The sequence below is a fragment of the Lipotes vexillifer genome, unplaced genomic scaffold, assembly GCF_000442215.2.
Source record: "Lipotes vexillifer unplaced genomic scaffold, Lipotes_vexillifer_v1.1 scaffold231, whole genome shotgun sequence".
Taxonomy (NCBI): domain Eukaryota; kingdom Metazoa; phylum Chordata; class Mammalia; order Artiodactyla; family Lipotidae; genus Lipotes; species Lipotes vexillifer.
Genome location: NW_006791822.1, coordinates 3,500,104 through 3,521,804, shown reverse-complemented (window position 1 = coordinate 3,521,804; position 21,701 = coordinate 3,500,104). Strand labels below are relative to the sequence as shown.

The 21,701-nt window shown below is 40.6% G+C and overlaps 1 protein-coding gene across 1 annotated transcript in view; it reads right to left on the bottom strand.

Moving 5' to 3' along the window:
* Nucleotides 1-19,710: 19,710 nt before the first annotated feature.
* SEC24D (SEC24 homolog D, COPII component) overlaps nt 19,711-21,701 on the bottom strand; it is a 112,709-nt gene continuing 110,718 nt past the window's right edge. Inside the window, 1 exon segment of the mRNA XM_007464854.1 lies at nt 19,711-20,545. Within this exon segment, the coding sequence (XP_007464916.1) occupies nt 20,405-20,545 (141 nt within the window). The 3' untranslated portion in view covers nt 19,711-20,404.

The window sequence follows — 21,701 nt, the reverse complement described above, 5'->3', positions numbered from 1 at the left end:
CCAGGGATGCAAGGATTCAATATACGCAAATCAATCAATGTGATACACCACATTAACAAATTGAAGAATCCAAACCATATGATCATCTCAATAGATGCAGAAAAAGCTTTTGACAAAATTCAACACCCATTTATGGTAAAAATTCTCCAGTAAGTGGGCATAGAGGGAACCTACCTCAACATAGTAATGGCCGTATACGACAAACCCACAGCAAACATCATTCTCAAAGACGGAAAACTGAAAGCATTTCCTCTAAGATCAGGAACAAGACAAGGATGTCCACTCTCACCACTATTCAACGTATATTTGGAAGTCCTAGCCACAGCAATCAGAAGAAAAAGAAATAAAAGGAATACAAATTGGAAAAGAAGAAGTAAAACTGTCACTGTTTGCAGAGGACATGATACTATACATAGAAAATCCTAAAGATGCCACCAGAAAACGACTAGAGCTAATCAATGAATTTGGTAAAGTTGCAGGATACAAAATTAATGCACAGAAACCTCTTGCATTCCTATACACTAGTGATGAAATATCTGAAAGAAATTAAGGAACAGTCCCACTTACCATTGCAACAAAAAGAATAAAATATCTAGGAATAAACCTACCTAGGGAGACAAAAGACCTGTATGCAGAAAACTATTAGACACTGATCAAAGAAATTAAAGCTGATACGAACAGATGGAGAGATATACTATGTTCTTGGATTGGAAGAATCAATACTGTGAAAATGACTATACTACCCAAAGCAATCTACAGATTCAATGCAATCCCGATAAAATTACCAATGGCATTTTTTACAGAACTAGAACAATAATATATGGAGACGCAAAAGACCTCGAATAGCCAAAGCAGTCTTGAGGGCAAACAACGGAGCTGGAGGAATCAGACTCCCTTATTTCCAACTGTACTGCAAAGCTACAGTAATCAAGACAATATGGTACTGGCACAAAAACAGAAACATAGATCAGTCGTACAAGATAGAAAGCCCAGAGGTAAACCCACGCACCTATGGTCAACTAATCTATGACAAAGGAGGCAAGGGTATACAACGGAGAAAAGACAATCTCTTCAATAAGTGGTGCTGGGAAAACGGGACAGCTACATGTAAAAGAATGAAATTAGAACACTCCCTAACACCATACACAAAAATAAACTCAAAATGGATTCGAGACCTAAATGTAAGACGACACTATAAAACCCTTAGAGGAAAACAGGAAGAGCACTCTTTGACATAAATCACAGCAAGATCTTTTTTGATCTACCTCCTAGAGTAATGGAAATAAAAACAAAAATAAACAAATAGGACCTAATGAAACTTAAAAGCTTTTGCACAGCAAAGGAAACCCTAAACAAGACGAAAAGACAACCCTCAGAATGGGAGAAAATATTTGCAAACGAATCAATGGACAAAGGATTAATCTCCAAGATATATAAACAGCGCATGCAGCTTGATATTAAGAAAACAACCCAAACCAAAAATGGACAGAAGACCTAAATAGACATTTCTCCAAAGAAGTCATACAGATGGCCACGAAGCACATGAGAAGCTGTACAACATCACTAATTATTAGAGAAATGCAAACAAAAACTACAATGAGGTATCACCTCACACTGGTTAGAATGCTCATCATCAGAAAATCTACAAACAACAAATGCTGGAGAGGTTGTGGAGAAAAGGGAACCCTCTTGCACTGTTGGTGGGAATGTAAACTGATACAGCCACTATGGAGAACAGTATGGATGTTCCTTAAAAAACTAAAAATAGAATTACCATACAATCCAGCAATCCCACTACTGGGCATATACCCAGAGAAAACCACAATTCAAACAGACACATGCACCCCAGTGTTCACTGCAGCACTATTTACAATAGCCAGGTCATGGAAGCAACCTAAATGCCCATCGACAGACGAATGGACAAAGAAGATGTCGTACATATATGCAATGGAATATTACTCAGCCATAAAAAGGAATGAAATTGGGTCATTTGTTGAGACGTGGTTGGATCTAGAGACTGTCATACAGAGTGAAGGAAGTCAGAAAGAGAAAAACAAATATTGTATATTAACGTACATATGTGGAACCTAGAAAAATGGTACTGATGAACTGGTTTTCAGGGCAGAAATTGAGAGACAGATGTAGAGAACAAACGTGTGGATACCAAGTGGGGGAACGCGGGGGTGGTGGTGGTGGTGGTGTGATGAATTGGGAGATTGGGATTGATATGTATACACTCATGTGTAGAAAATTGATGACTAGTAAGAACCTGCTGTATAAAAAAAAAAAAATGACAGAGATCCTCCAGTTGCCCAGTGTAGGTCCTTTGAAATATCAGCTAGGGAGTGACTGTTCTTTAAACAGGACTGTAGTCTGGTCCATGCCCTGGGCCTAGCCAAGGGACGCAGCATTTCTGGTGCTTAAGGTGGTCTAGTCATCTGTGAGATCTGTATCATAGTGTCATCTTACAGAGAGTTAGGAATGGCTTTTTTGTAGATTGAAAGTTAAAAGGAGCCACAGCCCACCATATTTAGAATAGAGTAAGTAAGAAAAGAGTAGGTGTTAGGAAAAAAAAAAGCAAGGCCTAGAATTTCCCTTTGACAATGTAATGGTCATTTTTATAACGGGATGGAATTGACCTACTAGTTTTGCTACCCTTCACTTTCATTAAAGGTTGGGGTATCAGTTTTACAATAGATCTGCATTCATTGGGGAAAGGTTTCCAATGAAAACTCAGTTACTCTGACCTCTTCTGACTTTTGGTCATCTATTTATATTGATCATTTTTATATGTCACAGAATCATCTAGGGATCACCAAAAATGATTTTTAGTTGCTTTATTTACTAATTCCTTATGGAGGATTGAAACCAGTAACTAATAACCCTAAACTTTCTTAGTTTAAAAAATTTTAAGACCAGAATTCCTAGTATTATACATAATTACAGTTCTAGGTATTCTAAGCCAAACGTTGATGTTTATTTTCATTGGCAACAGTTTTCCCTGTTACCTGTCTCCTTTCACAGGATGGAGATTAGGAGGCCCAAAGTACTTTCTGACTTTTCCTCACTGTGTAGAATAGAAAAGGGGAGCAGGTTGATGACGTCAGATAGGATAGAGTTCGTGGTGGGGAATATCACACCCAAATACTGCTGCACCAGATTAGACCGAGGAATTGTAGAGATGTCAGTCAAAGTGTGGAATGAGACAGCACAGTGCAAGAGGTGTCAAGCTGGGGAGCAGGGGATCAAGTCTGGCTTGGCAGCCAGGTCACATATCCAGAGTTGGAGTGGATCAGTACTGTAACAGCAGTATACTGCTGATACTTTGGTAAGTAGAAGAGCCACCTATGAGTGCTTAGCTCATAAATGTGGAAACTTAAACCGTCAATACATGCCTCTCTTATTCGCAAACCGAGTAAGCGTTATGCCATAGTTTCATTTTAAGTTGATGGAGTCGTAATGGTAGGATGCTTGTGAGTTTGAGTGTGCTGTTGATAGCTGAGAGTCTTGTGTCATGGCTGTTACTAGGAATGATTCTTTTTTATGTCTCTTAAAATACTTTCTACCCATCTTAATTGCTAAATTACAATGTTCTGATTAGTTACAGCAGCTTATTTTAAAACACATACTATTTTCATCCTGAATTTGAGAACATAAGATTTGGTCTTTGAAGTATAGTTCCAGATTTACCGATTTAATATAATTTTTATTAACTTGACAAAATGATGGCCCAGTTGGGATTCATTCCGAATAGTAGTCCTTGATCTGAAAGTGTTTCATATTTTTGTGAGCTATTAAAAACATAAGACTTTGCTTATAAGAAAGGCCTTTCTTAGAATAATCCTGAATCTTGGAGTCCATGTAGGACTTTTAGCATTATCCTGTCTTTGATGTTTAGTGATAGGGATTGAATTGTCCAGCTTGGGTCTCAAGTATCTGCCATCAGTTTTGAAGCTATAAATCTGGGACTCACCAGAATGTTAGAACATTAATCCAGCAAATTGAGCCCATCGAAGACTCCATTTCTGAAAAAGTCACATTGCTTCTGCTCTCAGGGTCCCCAGTCAGTTACTCAAATATAAACATTACTAGCTACAATGCACAGAGAAAATACTACCTCATTTAATCTAGATGTTCATTTACAGTAAGCCCTCTTTCTAGAATTAGGCAAAATGTCAAAATGATCAGTTTAAGTATGTGCTACAGTTCTTGCCTCTAACTGCAGGTGCTAATAAACAGTGAAATCAGATAAGGTAGGTTTTTTCCAAAAATACTTCTAAAAAATTGTAATCAAAGTCAATGATGTAAAACACATATAGGAACTAAGCATGTAATATAAATCAGTGAAACAAGCTATGAGTTTGTTTTATAGTGGAATAATTCTTTTTTAGACACATTTTATTTGCATACTTAATGTGGGAATATTTACTTACACTCATTTACTTTCTCCCTTTTGTCTGTGCTGTTTTCCCACATTGGTGGGTTTTCTCAGCTCCTCTCTAAGAAAAGCGGAGCAGCCCAGAGCCCCTAAATAAACAGCCACTGACTTGATCTCAGGGCCACGGAGACCTGAGAGAGATGGGGAGAGACCTCATTCCCTAGGTAAGGCGGACATCACTACTCAGCTCCAACTAATTGTCACCACAGAGGGAAGACGGTAAGTCTGAAATGTTCATGTGAAATCTCCCTAGATGTTGGCAATTAAAATAGTTTGGTGGGGGCTTCCCTGGTGGCGCAGTGGTTGAGAGTCCGCCTGCCGATGCAGGGGACACAGGTTTGTGACCCGGTCCGGGAAGATCCCACATGCTGCGGAGTGGCTGGGCCCGTGAGCCACGGCCGCTGAGCCTGCGCATCCGGAGCCTGTGCTCTGCAGCGGGAGAGGCCACAGCAGTGAGAGGCCTGCATACCGCAAAAAAATAAATAAATAAATAAAATAGTTTGGTGTCCTTGCTTGTATTTTCCTTTCATAGAACTAAAATTTTTAAAAATTAATTTGGCTAGCTAAATACTGCATGCATATTTTAAATTCAGGCTTCTAAATACTATGGCCAAATTTACTTGAAGAAAAATATTTACTTGAAGAAAAAAATTTACTTGATTAGGACAGAAACCATCACATTTGAAAACAAGTTATGTAGTTGGTACACTTTGGAACACACAAATAAGTGCAGACATGGACTAATACTTTAAAGTTGAATACAGTGATGTTACTGCAGCCATTCATGCATCTGTCCAGTGGAGAAAATGTGGAGGTATAGGCCTGTGTTGTCACACCTTTTATAGAATTCCACATCTGCACAAGTTTTTAGTTTATAATTACAGTTGTTAATATCATAAAAGAATACATCATTATTATACCTTTTTTGCATGTTCTTTTTGTTTTCTTTGTCTTTTTAAAGCAGAGGACAAAACGTCAAACACAGTTTTGTTCAGAGATGCCCAGTTTAGTAGTTTATGCTGGTTAAATTTCCAAGGTAATTGCTTAAATGTCTTACAGAATTTGCCGTCATTTTATAGTTTATGCTTTTCAAGACAACTGGGTAGGTACATACTTTCATATTAAGTAAAGGATTTTTTTTTAAGAAGATGTTGGGGTAGGAGTTTATTAATTAATTTATTTTTGCTGTGTTGGGTCTTCGTTTCTGTGCGAGGGCTTCCTCTAGTTGTGGCAAGCAGGGGCCACTCTTCATCGCGGTGCGCGGGCTTCTCACTATCGCGGCCTCTCTTGTTGCGGAACACAGGCTCCAGATGCGCAGGCTCAGTAGTTGTGGCTCACGGGCCTAGTTGCTCCGCGGCATGTGGGATCTTCCCAGACCAGGGCTCGAACCCGTGTCCCCTGCGTTAGCAGGCAGATTCTCAACCACTGCGCCACCAGGGAAGCCCCAAGGATTGGTTTTTGATGTAATCATGTTGACTATGATTCAGATAAGCTGCATAGGTGGAGGGATTATTTGGCCTTGTCCAAAAAGCAAGGCATATATATATGCATGGTAAATAGGAGCTCAAGATTATAGCTTACTTTTCTACTGCTATGTCTTATTGAAATAAAAATGTTAAAGCATATAAGCATGATTAAGAATATTGTGTTTATAAAAATAATTCCAAAGCAAAATTTAAGAAAATATAAGTACATGTAAGCTTGTCAGCCAACTGACTCCCTAAATTTTAAATCCCACCCACCTCCTTGTGATGATGACTGACAGGAGATTGGGTCAGAATGGCATTAGAACCTCTTTGGGGAACATTCCCAGTTCTGATTGCTTTCAAGTGATTGCTTCTTAAGTGAAAGATTCCCATTCCATCTGATAACCTGTTTTTGCGGGCTCATTTAGTTCTGAGTTAATAACCCTGCTGCTCATGCTTTTAGCAATTGGTCTTTGTCATTGACTTTATAAAGGCAGCGGGATGCTTTCTCAGCGTCTACTGTGTGACACATAGTAAGTGCTCAATAAATAAATAATCCTTTACTCTTTGCTTGACTAATAATTGTAAGTAATTCCCAGAGGATTTTTTAATAACCTTCTCTTTTCACTTCTTTTCCCTTCTGTTGTTACTTTCTTGCTGCATAAGAGGAATGTGTTTCTCTAGTAAGGACTTTTTTCCTCTCAAATAACAGAATATCATCTTTGAGGCTGAGGAAACAGTAATTTCCACTGACTTACTACTTATCAGTGGACTTACAGAATCAGTTTACTTTGGTCTGACTTTAAAGGCATCTGACTCTTTCCCCAGGACACAAATTTTTAAAATACTTGTGCCAGATGCAACCTATTAAAAAAAGTAAGACAGATTATTTAACCACATCTGTATCACCTTGTTAATAAATGGCTTAAGTAAAAAGTTGGACTGTATGCCTCCTATTTGTAATAGTGGACCCAAGGGAGAGTAGATTGCCTGAGAGTGAGGAGAGGACAGGATGGTTGAGGACAGGCACAGGGTGGCTCCCAGGAGTCTTGGGAAACTGCTGCTGGTCGGTGGGCACAGGGTGGCTCCCAGGAGTCTTGGGAAACTGCTGCTGGTCGGTAATATTGCCTCAGGGAGAGATGACCTCACCGGGAGGTAGCTGAGTTGTGCACATAGGAAAGTGTCGTCCCCAGGCTACACATTCATTTTCCCAAAACACAACGTGGAAGCAGAGGAGCCCTGGACTTCAGGAGACTGTGAGGCTTTGGCACTAGTCATCAGTATGGACCAAAGATAGGAAATCTTACCTGCCAGTCCTATGAAATAGAGATTCTGATTCAATTTGGTTGATTTTTTTAAAAAAATATTTATTTATTTATTTTTGGCTGCGTTGGGTCCTTGTTGCTGCGTGTGGGCTTTCTCTAGTTGCAGAGAGCGGGGGCTACTCTTCATTGTAGTGCGTGGACTTCTCATTGTGGTGGCTTCTCTTGTAGAGCATGGGCTCTAGGTGCACAGGCTTTAGTAGTTGTGGCTCGCGGTCTCTAGAGCACAGGCTCGGTAGTTGTGGTGCACGGGCTTAGTTGCTCCACGGCATGTGGGATCTTCCCTGACCAGGGATCAAACCTGTGTCCCCTGCATTGGCAGGCAGATTCTTATCTACTACGCCACCAGGGAAGCCCCAGTTAGGTTGATTTTTTTTTTTTTTTTTTTGCGGTATGCGGGCCTCTCACTGTTGTGGCCTCTCCCGTTGCGGAGCACAGGCTCCGGACGCGCAGGCTCAGCCGCCGTGGCTCACGGGCCTAGCCGCTCTGCGGCATGTGGGATCTTCCCGGACCAGGGCACGAACCTGTGTCCCCTGCATCGGCAGGTGGACTCTCAACCACTGTGCCACCAGGGAAGCCCAATTAGGTTGATTTTTATTTTTTTCGGTACGCAGGCCTCTCGTTGTGGCCTCTCCCATTGTGGAGCACGGGCTGCGGACGCGCAGGCCCAGCGGCCATGGCTCACGGGCCCAGCCGCTCCGCGGCATGTAGGATCTTCCCGGACCGGGGCACGAACCCGTGTCCCCTGCATCGGCAGGCCGACTCTCAACCACTGCGCCACCAGGGAAGCCCTTAGGTTGATTTTTAAAACATGAGTTTTTTTTGTACACTAAAGTTTACTGCTGCAAATTTATATCAGTATGCTGAATCTGATTTCCCAGAATTTATAAATGTAATAACCTTTTTGCCAAATAGGCATATTAAGTCCCTAAAACACTGATTGGGTAACATTCTTCTAAATCCCGTGGGGTATCCTAAAACTGTTTTTCAAACATTAATATGTTTCCAAAGAAACAGTTTTTCATGGACCCAAAGGATACCTCAGTTTGAAAAATACTGACTTCAAAGTCTTATTCTGTAAAAGGTCTTAAAATTGAAAATTCTTATCGTAAAAGAGCTGTGTGTTTATAACTGGTAACAATTTTTTTAAATGTCATGAAAATAAAAAGTACACCCTAGAAATTCTTGCACAAGTCATACTAGTGGGATTGGATCTGCAGTCACTATTATAATGATAGTTTCCTAAACTAGACACTAGTCATTTTGCTTCCCAAATTGACTTTGTTCTTTATGTGATTTAAAACTGGATTTTCTTGTATTAAGTTGGGATGACAGTGGCTCTGGAAATTATGTTCATGAGGACATACTTTGGGAATTGGGAGAGTTTGGCCTGGACAAGGGACATGATAGGGATACGTGATAGCCTTTGAACTATCTGAAAACTGCCGTCAAGTGGAAGAAGAATTCACCTGTGCCCTCAAAAGACAGCTTGCACAAAAAGGGGACATTTCAGTAAAACAGTCTGCTAAATATGATTTTCTAACAGAACTGTTCATAAATGGCTGCTTGGGAAGGAGTAAGCTTCTCATCACTTTTTTTTCAAGCAGAGGCCAGAAAACATCTGTTAGAAATGATGACTAGGGGATTTCTGTTGCCTTTTCAATTAAGATTTTTTTTCCTTTTTATCCAGGTTATTCAGTATTACATCTTATGTTTTCAGCAATTATAAATCACATATTTAATTCTCCCCAAAGAATTGTCTTCTCTGGAAGATTACTGATGAAGCTTTTTGGAAGCTTTCAGACACTATAGTGTGTAATGCCTCCTAGAGGAGCTGAAGTTCAATTTCAGATTATCCTTGAACATGATCTAAATTTTGATCCTTACTCTTCATTATTACATTAATAGAGAACCATGTTTCCATCTGACAACATTACAAAAAAGACTAATATACTGTTCCTAATTCTCAACCTACTGTCATTAGGTTAGATTTCTAGGAAGTGAAATCTCTGAAACCATCTTTTTGTGTGTGTGTGTGTGTGAATTTTATTTTTTTTTAACATCTTTATTGGGGTATAATTGCTTTAAAATGGTGTGTTAGTTTCTGCTTTATAACAGAGTGAATCAGTTATACATATACATATGTTCCCATATCTCTTCCCTCTTTGTCCCCCTCCCTCCCCCCCTCCCTATCCCCCCCCTCCAGGCAGCCACAGAGAACCGAGCCGGTTTCCCTGTGCCATGCGGCTGCTTCCCACTGGCTATCTACCTTACGTTTCTTAGTATATATATGTCCATGTCTCTCTCTCGCCCTATCACAGCTCACCCTTCCCCCTCCCCATATCCTCAAGTCCGTTCTCCAGTAGGTCTGTGTCTTTATTCCTGTTTTACTCCTAGGTTCTTCATAACATTTTTTTTTCTTAAATTCCATATACATGTGTTAGCATATGGTATTCGTCCTTCTCTTTCTGACTTGCTTTACTCTGTATGACAGACTCTAGGTCCATCCACCTCATTACAAATAACTCAATTTCGTTTCTTTTTATGGCTGAGTAATATTCCATTGTATATATGTGCCACATCTTCTTTATCCATTCATCCGACGATGGGCACTTAGGCTGTTTCCATCTCCGGGCTATTGTAAATAGAGCTGCAATGAACATTTTGGTACATGACTCTTTTTGAATTCTGGTGAAACCATCTTTTAACTGGACCCTTCTGTAGCATTTAAAGATGCTTGGTTTTAAGGATTTAAATTAAGATTCTCATGGCATGTAGGAGTCCAATTAGTCCTACTTTTCATGGTTCTTAGCAAGTTTAATTAAAAAACCTAATAAAATAATAACAGCAATGAACTGTGATGCCTGGGTGCCACACTGTGCCAGGGACTGTTCTAAACCTTTTACACTTATTAACCTAATCCTTGAACAACCGAGTAGGAAACTGAGGCACAGAAAGGTTTCTAATTCACCTGTATCACACAGCTGTGTGGTAGAGCTGGTAAAGAAATCTATGTGGTCGGTTCTGGAGCTCATGCTCTTAGCCATTATGTTCTAGTGCCTCTCAGGGTTTGGGGGAAGGGGTGACTGTTTCAAAACACCGTGGGTCAGCACTCACACCATTTTTGGCAAGTGGTCATTCAGGATTCACTGGAACCGTTCCATTATATATTGGGTTCTTCTACCATTGAAATCGAATCTCTCCATTTGTACTCTGTATTATATTCCCTTCTGTCCTCCAAGTCTTGCTCTTCTAAGGGTTTTGTTTGTTTGATTGGTTTTGGTTTTTTTGTTTTTTTCTGTTTTCAATCTTCAACATTCTTTAGAGTTGAAGAATGAAATAGTACTGCCACTATTTTTTTCTCCAGCATAATACTGGACTCTCCACCAGCATTTAAATGTCAGATCATCCCTGCCCGTCCTAAACAACAAAATCCTTCCTTCTGTCTCTGACCCTCTCACATCCCCTTCTTGAGTTGCCTCCATTCTGCCCCCCATTTCTCAAGCTATTCCAATCTAGCATTTAAGCTCGTTGACCCAGTAAAACTGCTCTCACCAGTTCCCCATGACCTTTTTACTGATTTCAACATGTTTTAGTCTTCTTAGCTTGCCTTTGGGAAGCCTGCAACTTGGCTGCCCACCCTCCCTGCACCCCTCTTTTCCCTTGGCTTTGTGACATCCTCTCGCCAGGTTTTTCTTCTTACTTCTCTGGCCCTTCCTCCCCAGTCTCTTCAGGTTTCTGTTTTACTCTGTCAAGGATTTGCTGTGCTCTCACTACAGTATTGCCCTGTTTTTTTCATCCATTTGTGTAGCTTTTTTTCCCCTCTATATGTAGGTGGCTTACAAATTTCCAGCCCAGAGTTCTCTCCTGAGCCTCAGACCCCATATATTTAGGTGCTATAGTTGATCTCACTTGCATAGCTTACAAGGGACCTCAGCATGTACAGCTGTGAACTACTGCCCCTTACCCCTTAAACACAGAGAGACACACACACACAGGCACAATCTGCTTCAACTCCTCTGTTTCCTTTCTTAGGGAATGGTCTCACTGTCTACCTAGCTGCCCAAAGCAGAAATCATTTTCAGACACTTCCTTTTCCCTCACTAACTCCAATTCCTCCCTGTCCCCCTCTGTCAGGTACCCTTATTTTAGTTCAGGCCACCACATGTATCCTCAATGGACTACTCTGAGAGCCGCCTAAATGGGCTCTGTGCTTCTAGTTCTGCCACCTTACACCCCCGAAGTGATCTTCCTAGAGTGTGATCTTTTCCCTCTTGCTGAAGTTACTGAATGTCTACAGTTTACATTTAGGCTTAAGTCCAAACTCCCCCTTGACTAGGACTCACTCAGTTTTATCTTTTGCCACTTTTTTTCTCCTTAGTAAGTTCCAGTCAACTTTAAACTTAAAATCCTTTAAGTTTATTGAAAGGGTAATATATGCCCTCTCTCACTCTGGGCCTTCATGCATATTTTTCCCTTTTCTGGAATATTTACCAATCCTCCTGATGACCTGGCTAATGTCTACTAAATTTTCCAGGTCCCAGCTTCAATGTAACTACTGTGAAACCTTTACTGACTATACCCTGCCCCCTAGCTAGACTAGGTCAGATATCCCTAGCATATATGCTGTATATATATTTGCATATCAGGAATACATATACATACAATATATATATAGCATGTCATGGCATTTATGAAACTTTAATTGTAGAGATGGCAGGGATTTGGTTTGTGCTGCTTTACTGTTGTCTGTCTCCCCAGTAGAGGGCATAGTGCCTGGCACATAGCAGGTGTGAAATAAATATTTGTTAAGTGTGAACATACTGCCTCTTTGAACAGCACATTCTTTGAGCACCTAATTACTTAGGAGGTTCTTCTTTCAGTTGAGCAACACCTTGTCACTTCTATTCATTGGTTCTATTTCTGTACCCTTGGGAACACACAGGGCAATCGTTAGACTATCTATTTTCTTTAAAGTTGTACCGCACTTACAGTTATTATGAAATATTGGCTATATTCCCTGTGTTGTACAGTATATCCTTGTAGTTTATTTTATATGTAGTAGTTTGTACCTGTTAATGCCCTACCCCTACCTTGCTCTCCCCCCATTCCCTTTACCCACTGGTAACCACTAGTTTGTTCTCTATATCTGTGAGTCTTTCTTTTTTGTTATATTCACTAGCTTGTTTTAATTTTTAGATTGTACATGTAAGTGATAACATAGTGTTTATCTTCTCTGACTTATTTCACTAAGCATAATACCTTCCAAGTCCATCTATGTTGTTGCAAATGGCAAAATTTCATTTTCTTTTTATTGCTGAGTAGTATTTCATCGTATATGTATTCCACATCTTTACCTATTCATCTGTTGATGGACACTTAGGTTGCTTCCTTATCTTGGCTGGTGTAAATAATGCTGCTGTGTACATTGGGGTGCATGTATCTTTTCTTTCTTTCTTTATTTTTTTTTTTGTGGTACTCGGGCCTCTCACTGCTGTGGCCTCTCCCATTGCAGAGCACAGGCTCCAGACGTGCAGGCTCAGCGGCCATGGCTCACGGGCCCAGCCGCTCCGCGGCACGTGGGATCTTCCCGGACCAGGGCACGAACCCGTGTCCCCTGCATCAGCAGGCGGACTCCCAACCACTGCGCCACCAGGGAAGCCCGTATCTTTTCAACTTAGTGTTTTTGTTTTTTCCAGATATGTACTCAGGAGTGGAATTGCTGGGTCATATGGTAGTTCTATTTTAGTTTTAGTTTTCCACATTGGCTGAACCAATTTACATTTCCACCAGCAGTGTACAAGGGTTCCCTTTTCTTCACATCCTTGCCAACATTTGATGTGCTCTTTTCGATGCTAGCCACTTTTTTTTTTTTAATCTTTATTGGAGTATAATTGCTTCACAATACTGTGCTATTTTCTGTTGCACAACAAAGCAAATCAGCCATATGCATACATATGTCCCCATATCCCCTCCCTCTTGAGCCTCCCTCCCATCCTCCCTATCCCACCCCTCTAGGTCATCGCAAAGCACCGAGCCGATCTCCCTATGCTATGCTGCTGCTTCCCACCACCTAATTTTTACATTTGGTAGTGTATATATGTCGATGCTACTCTCACTTTGCCCAAGTTTCCCCCTCCCACCCCATGTCCTCAAGTCCATTCTCTATGTCTGCCTCTTTATTCCTGCCTGGCAACTAGGCTCATCAGTACCATTTTTTTTTTTTTTTTTTTTTTTTTTTTTTCTCCTTTTTATTAATCAGAGTAGTTTGGTTCTGCCTTGGCTCTGAACTCAAACCCATGCAGCTGCTCACCAAAATAGCAGGCTCTTCTGGAGCTAGGACCCATCTATCTGAGATGACAATGGAAGTTAAAAATACACCACATTCTATGTATGTAACATTTAAAACTTGATTCTCTTTTTCAAAAACAGGTTTATGTATCTCTTCTCTGTTGTCATAGGGAGAGATCTAGAATTTCTTTTGAAAAAATAAACCTAAACCTAAACCACAGAGGCCTTGGAGATTTTAGAACATTAACTTTAATAATGCAAAACCTTAAGATCTTAAAATCTGAAAGCTGAAAGAGATCATAATATTATAATGAGTAAATGTGGTTTCAGTCAGAGCCCACTGGTTGTCTATATCAAACCAAACAAATGTTTTGACAGCATTTGTCAATTAACTACTTACTGCTGATGAACTGTATACACATTTCTACTACAAGGGCATTTTGCTTTAGATCTCCTGAGATAATCTCAATGGCTTCATTTCTCCCATGCATTTTATTTATTTACTTATTTATTTTTAACATCTTTATTGGAGTATAATTGCTTTACAAAGGTGTGTTAGTTTCTGCTGTATAACAAAGTGAATCATCTATACATATACATATATCCCCATATCTCCTCCCTCTTGTGTCTCCTTCCCACCCTCCCTATCCCATCCCTCTTAGGTGGTCACAAAGCACCGAGCTGATCTCCCTGTGATATGCAGCTGCTACCCACTAGCCATCTGTTTTACATTTGGTTGTGTATATATGTCCATGCCACTCTCTCACTTCTTCCCAGCTTACCCTTCCCACTCCCAGTGTCCTCAATTCCATAGTCCATTCTCTACGTCTGCATCTTTATTCCTGTCCTGCCCCTAGGTTCTTCAGAACCATTTTTGTTTTTTTAGATTCCATATATATGTGTTAGCACATGGTGTTTGTTTTTCTCTTTCTGACTTACTTCACTCTGTATGATAGACTCTAGGTCCATCCACCTCACCACAAATAACTCAGTTTTGTTCCTTTTTATGGTTAATATTCCACTGTGTATATGTGCCACATCTACTTTATCCATTCATCTGTTGATGGACACTTAGGTTGCTTCCATGTCCTGGCTATTGTAAATAGTGCTGCAATGAACATTGTGGTACATGACTCTTTTTGAATTATGGTTTTCTCAGGGTATATGCCTGGTAGTGGGATTACTGGGTCGTATGGTAGCTCTATTTTTATTTTTTTAAGGAACCTCCATACTGTTCTCCATAGTGGCTGTATCAATTTACATTCCCACCAACAGTGCAAGAGGGTTCCCTTTTCTCCACACCCTCTCTCCAGCATTTACTATTTGTAGATTTTTTGATAATGGCCATTCTGACTGGTGTGAGGTGATACCTCATTGTAGTTTTGATTTGCATTTCTCTAATAGTGATGTTGAGCACCTTTTCATGTGCCTTTGGCCATCTGTATGTCTTCCTTAGTGAAATGTCTATTTAGGCCTTCCACCAATTTTTTAACTGGATTGTTTGTTTTATTGATATTGAGCTGCATGAGCTGTTTGTATATTTTGGAGATTTAATCCTTTGTCTGTTGTTTCACCTGCAAATATTTTCTCCCATTCTGAGGGTTGTCTTTTTGTCTTGTTTATGAGGCTAGCCATTCTAACAGGTGTGATATCTCATTGTGGTTTTGATTTGCATTTCTCTGATGATTAATTATGTTGAGCGTCTTTTCATGTGCCTGTTGGCCATCTGTATGTCTTGGGAAAATGTCTATTCAGGTCTTCTGCCCATTTTTTTAGTTGTTTTTTTTTAAATTTTTATTTATTTTTGGTTGTGTTGGGTCTTTGTTGCTGCGCACAGGCTTTCTCTAGTTGTGGCGAGTGGGGGCTACTCTTCATTGTGGTGTGCAGGCTTCTCCTCATGGTGGCTTCTCTTGTTGTGGAGCACAGGCTCTAGGCACATGGGCTTCAGTAGTTGTGACACTCGGGCTCAGTAGTTGTGGCTCGCAGGCTCTAGAGTGCAGGCTCAGTAGTTGTGGCGCATGGGCTTAGTTGCTCTGCGGCATGTGGGATCTTCCCAGACCAGGGGTTGAACCTGTGTCTCCTGCATTGGCAGGCAGATTCGTAACCACTGTGCCCCCAGGGAAGTCCTGGGTTGTTTGTTTTTTTGATGTTGTATGAGCTGTTTATACATTTTGTATGTTAATCCCTTATTGGTTATATCATTTGCAAATATTTTCTGCCGTTCAGTAGTTGTCTTTTCGTTTTGTTTATGGTTTCCTTTGCTGTGCAAAAGCTTTTAAATTTAATTAGGTCCCATTTGTTTTTTTGCTTTTATTTCCTTTACTTCAGGAGACAGATACAAAAATGTATTGCTACAATTTATGTCAAAAAGCATTCTGTCTGTGTTTTCTTCTAGGAGATTTATGGTTTCTGGTCTTACATTTAGCTGTTTAATACATTTTGAGTTTATTTTTGTGTATGGTGTTAGAGAATGTTCTCATTTCATTCTTTTACATGTAGCTGTCCTGTTTTCCCAGCACCATTTATTGAAGAGATCGTCTTTTCCCCATTGTATATTTTTGCCTACTTTGTCATAGATTAATTGCATAAGTGTGTGGGTTTATTTCTGGGCTGCTTTGTTCCATTGCTATGTGTCTATTTTTGTGCCAGTACTGTACTGTTTTGACTACTGTAGCTTTGTAGTATAGTCTGAAGTCAGGGACCATAATTCCTCCAGTTCTTTTCTTCTTTCTCAAGATTGTTTGGGCTCTTTGGAGTCTTTTGTGTTTCCATACAAATTTTAAAATTATTTGCTCTACTTCTGTGAAAAATGCCCTTGGTATTTTGATAGGGATTGCACTGAACCTGTAGATTGCCCCAGGTAGTACAGTCATTTTAACAATATTAATTCTTCCAACCCATGAATACAGTATATCTTTCCATCTGTTTGTGTTGTCCTTAATTTCTTTTGTCAGTGTCTTATAGATTTCCAAGTACATGTCTTAGGTATCTTATTCTTTTTGATGCAATTGTAAATGGTATTATTTCCTTAATTTCTCTTTCTGTTTGTTGTTAGTATATAGAGATGCAACAGATTTCTCTGTATTAATTTTGTACCCTCCAACTTTACTGAATTCATTGATGAGCTCTAGTAGTTTTTTGGTGACATCTTTAGGATTTTTCTCTTATAGTGTGATATCTGCAAACAGTGACAATTTTACTGCTTCCTTTCCAATTTGGACCTCTTTTATTTCTTTTTCTTGTCTGATTGATGTGGCTATGACTTCCAGCACTGTTGAATGAAAGTGGTAAGAGTGGGCATACAAGAGTTCCTGATCTTAGAGGAAATGCTTTCAGCTTTTCATTGTTGAGTATGATGTTAGCTGCGAGCTTGTCATATATGGCCTTTATTTTGTTGAGGTAGTTTCCCTCTTTGCCCACTTTCTGGAGAGTTTTTATCATAAATGGATGTTGAATTTCAATCTAAAGCTTTTTCTGCATCTGTTGAGATGATCACATGGTTTTTATTCTTCAATTTGTTAATTTGGAGTATCACACTGATTGATTTGTGGATATTGAAAAATCTTTGTATCCTTGGAATAAATCCCACTTGATCATGGTATATCATCCTTTTAATTTATTGTTGGATTTGGTTCGCCAATTTTTTGTTGAGGATTTTTGCATCTATGTTCATCAGTGACATTGGCCTGTAATTTTCTTTTTTTTTGTATTTTCATCTGGTTTTGGTATCAGGGTGATGCTGGCCTCATAGAGTGAGTTTGGAAGTGTTCCTTCCTCTGCAACTTTTTAGAATAGTTTTAGAAGGATAGGTGTTAACGCTTATCTGAACGTTTGGTAGAATTCACTTGAGAAGTCATTTGGTCCTGGACTTTTGTTAGGAGGTTTTTTTTTTTTTTTTTTTTTTTAATATTACTGATTCAATTTCATTACTGGTAATTGGTCTGTTCGTGTTTTCTGTTTCTTCCTAGTTCAGCCTTGGGAGACTGTACTTTTTTAGGAATTTGTCCATTTCTTCTAAGTTGTCCATTGTATTGGCATATAGTTGTCCTTAGTAATCTCTTATGATCCTATGTATTTCTGTGGTGTTGGTTGTAACTAATTTTTTGTTTCTGATTTTATTGATTTGGGCCCTCTTTTTTCTTGATGAGTCTGAGAAAGAAATTTGTTTTACCTTTTCCTAGCTCAGGTCTGGGTCACAAGGTGACTGACTGCAGAACCCCAGGGGCCCTGTGGCTAATGCTGGCTCACTGGTGGGTGGAGTCAGGGTCCAGGAGACCCCATGCATTTGCCCACCCACTGGTGGGTAAAGCCAGGTCCTGGGGCTAGTGCTGGCCTACTGGTGGGCAGAAACACGTCCTGGAGTCTGGATGCAGGGCCCAGGTGTCCCAGAGCTGGTGTCAGATGGCTGGTGGTTGGGGCTAGTTCCTGACACAGTTGGGTGTGGGGTCTGGGGGGATCCTGAAGCTTCTGTTAGCTTGGTAGTGGGTGGGCCAGGTATGTAGAGCTGCGGTTTTCTTTTGGCTGGTGTCTGCCCTCTGGTGGGTAGGGCTGGGTCCTGGGGTCTCTGGCTGGAGAGCCCTGGGGTGTCCCAGGGCTATTGCCTGTGGTCTGCTGTGTAGGGCTGGGCCCTGAGCCCTGTGGTGGCAGGGCTTTGCACAGAGGGTCTTAAATCAGCCTGTCTCCCTGTGGGTGGGCCTGTGTTCCCATGCAGTTACTTACTTGACCTGAGGCATTCCAGCACTGGCACCCACAGGCTGTTGAGTTGGGCAGGGCTGGGTCCTGAGGCTGATAAGCTAGAGGGATGGTTCCAAAATGGCACTTGCCAGCACCAGTGTCCACCTGGTAGAACAAGCTCCCCAAAATGACTGCCTCCAGTGTCTGTGTCTCCAGGGGGGCTGCAGATGTCTCCTGCCTCTCTGGGAGACTTTTCAAGATCAGCAAGTAGGCCTAACACAGGCTCCTGTCAAATTACTGCTTCTGCCCTGGGTCCCAGAGCAGGTGAGGTTTTGTGTGCACTCTTGGAGAGTGGAGTTACTATTTCCCTCAGCCCTCTGGGACTCCTGAAAGTAAGCCCCACTGGCCTTCAAAGTCAAATGCTCTGGGGGCTCATCTTCTCGGTGCAGGACTCTTGGGCTGGGGAGCCCAACATGGGGCTCAGACCTCTCACTCCTTTGGGAGAAACTCTGCAATTGTAATTATTCTCCCATTTGTGGGTCGCCCACCTGGAGTTATGAGACTTGTTTGTATCATGACTCCACCCCTCCTACCCGTCTCCCTGTGGTTCCTTTTTATCTTTAGTTGTATTATCTTTTCTGGTAGGTTCTGTTTTTTTCCATCAATGGTTCTGCAAATAGTGATTTTGTTGTGCATGTGAGAGGTGGTGAGTTCAGGATCTTTCTACACTGCCATCTTGGCTGATCTGATTCATTAGACTATCATCTTCAAGTGAATTAAGGAATGTGGTCTGGGCTTCTGTTTCACACAGTGTATGGTGCCTAGAACTGAACACTCACCTCAGAGTGGAGTGGGATCATCGCCATACTTACTTGACAGGCAGTCCTTGTAGAAAAGTAGCTTGGGATCATATATGCTCTCATCCCACTGCACGTTCATATTGACAAACCTACATTTCTTTTTTTTTTTTATAAATTTTTTATTTTTGGCTGCATTGGGTCTTCGTTGCTGCGCGTGGGTTTTTCTCTAGTTGTGGCGAGTCGGGGCTACTCTTCAGTGCGGTGCGTGGGCTTCTCATTGCGGTGGCTTCTCTTGTTGCGGAGCATGGGCTCTAGGTGTACGGGCTTCAGTAGTTGTGGCTCACGGGCTCAGTAGTTGTGGCACGTGGGCTGTAGAGTGCAGGCTCAGTAGTTGTGGTGCATGGGCATAGTTGCTCCGTGGCATGTGGGATCTTCCCAGACCAAGGCTCAAACCCGTGTCCCCTGAATTGGCAGATGGGTTCTTAACCACTGGGCCACCAGGGAAGCCCCACATATTGAAGAACTTTTAAATTGCCTTTCTCAAGTACACTGTCTCTGACATTGCTTATATTTATTTATTTACCTAATTCTCAACTCCCCCCCCAAATATTTAGTTTTTAGTGATCCATCCAAACAACGTTTGCCAAGACGCTTTAACTACTACCCTTATTTCTTTTTTAAATCTCAAAATACCTAACTAATGAATTCTGTCTGCTGAGTAAGAGCATATGAAGTGATTTATTGAAATGGTTAAGATCCATTATATACAGGTAGAAACCATCAAAAATGTACAGGGAACCATTAAGAATATTGATAAAGACAGTTTTACAGATAAAACGACAAGTGGAAAATAGTTTTAACATACACAACATATAATTATGAAAAAAATATAGAACACAAATTGTTCTCCCAAATAGATTCCAAGGTTATTTAAAAGTCTGCTATGCAAACTTTAAGTTGAAAAATGTGTTCAATGGGGTTACATGGTTTTAAAAAAATTAAGTATAATGTAAAAATTAAGTTGTTTTTTTCCTCACTGCAAATGGGAGAGGAACCAAAACTTTTTACTCCAAATCTATACATTTTGAAAAATAATTTATATGTCTAGCACAAAGAAAGAAAATTGAGAATGTTTACAGTTCTGTAAACTATGCCTTTCATGAAATGCAAACTGCATCAGTTTTAACAGTTAAAAATTGTGCAATCAGAAATAGACTGTTCCCTTTAAGGTACAATTGTACCTTCATTGGCTTTATACCTGAGCACCAAAGCTGTAGTTGTAAATGCCGTCTTGGAAAACTATTCTGAAAATGAGTAAGAAATCAAAACTAGCCTGTTATTATCTGGAGAATTAGGCACCAAGAAGGAGATTATCTCCTTAGAAATGCAGTATTAACAACAGAGAAGGTTCAGTTAATTAAGCAGCTGACAGATCTCCTTGTGAACACAGCAAAGGAAATCCACATAGGATGATCCTCCATAAAGTCCTTTGTCTTCTACCAGGAACTGTCGGAAAACCATTTCTGGCTGTTCTCGCTGCTTTACTATCGTGAGCTAGGAAAAAAAACAACAAGGTAGCTGGTTATAAACATTTTCTGAATGTGGCTAAATTTTGTATCCTTCAATTTCACCAAAATTACATAATGTCCACTGTCTGTGAGGCCTTGGAGGACTATAGGAAAGTGCCTAGTATCCAGAGTGGAGAGAGGCAGTGACCCCAAAACCACAAAAAACAAGACACACAATTAATTATAAGTGGCAACAATGAAACATAAGCCGAGTGCTACGGGAAAGGCTTCACAATGTAGTGACTGTACTGAACCTTAAAGGACAGGATGGGATTTCCTTAAGGAGGTGGGGGCTGAGCTAGCATTCCATGCGGGGACCACATACAAAAGACACAGTCCTGCCTGGTATGTAAACTAGCTCACACTTCTGAAAGGCAATGGGAGGTAATGCCTTTGGGTTTTGGTAGGGAATGTGATCCAGTGAAGGTGTTTAAGAACAACTGGTTATGGTGCCTAGAATGCACTGGGGGAATGAGGGAAACCAGACAGGAAGCAGTTGGAAGCATCTAGGTGGGAGATGATCAGGATCTGAATTAGGCAGTGTAGGTGCAAAGGAAGTGGATGAAAGAGAAAATGTAAAGTTCTTCAACCCCTAAAATTAATAAATTAATTCTTGAAATATTCAAAACAATTTTTACACTGATTACATGTGGAAATAATATTTCAGATATACTAGGTTAATAAAATCCATTATCAAAATGGATTTTTAAAAAAAAAAATGGATTTTTTACATTTGAATTGTGACTACTACCAAATATAGAATTGCATGTGCAGCTTGCATTGTTGGACGGTGCTGCTGTAGAGGAAGAGGCACGTGGAGAAGAAACCCGTCTGTCATGAATACTCTGAGCCCTTCTACTTACTGACCGCCCCCTTACTCACTCCTGTTTCAGGAATTCAGAGCAGATGATCAGAATGAATTTGCTATCTGTTGAGCCATGAGCATGGTTAATGGAGCCACACATGCAAATCATTGTCTCTACCTGCCTCCTGTATAATTCAGAAGAGCCAGGGCATCATCTTACTTCCTTTCACGTGCGGAATCACCCAAAGGGCCTGCAGCTACTAGCTTCACGCCAGCTGCAGCAAGGAAGGTTTGTTACATATCGGCTGGGAGGGCCCAGCCCTCCCTTGCTGCTTTA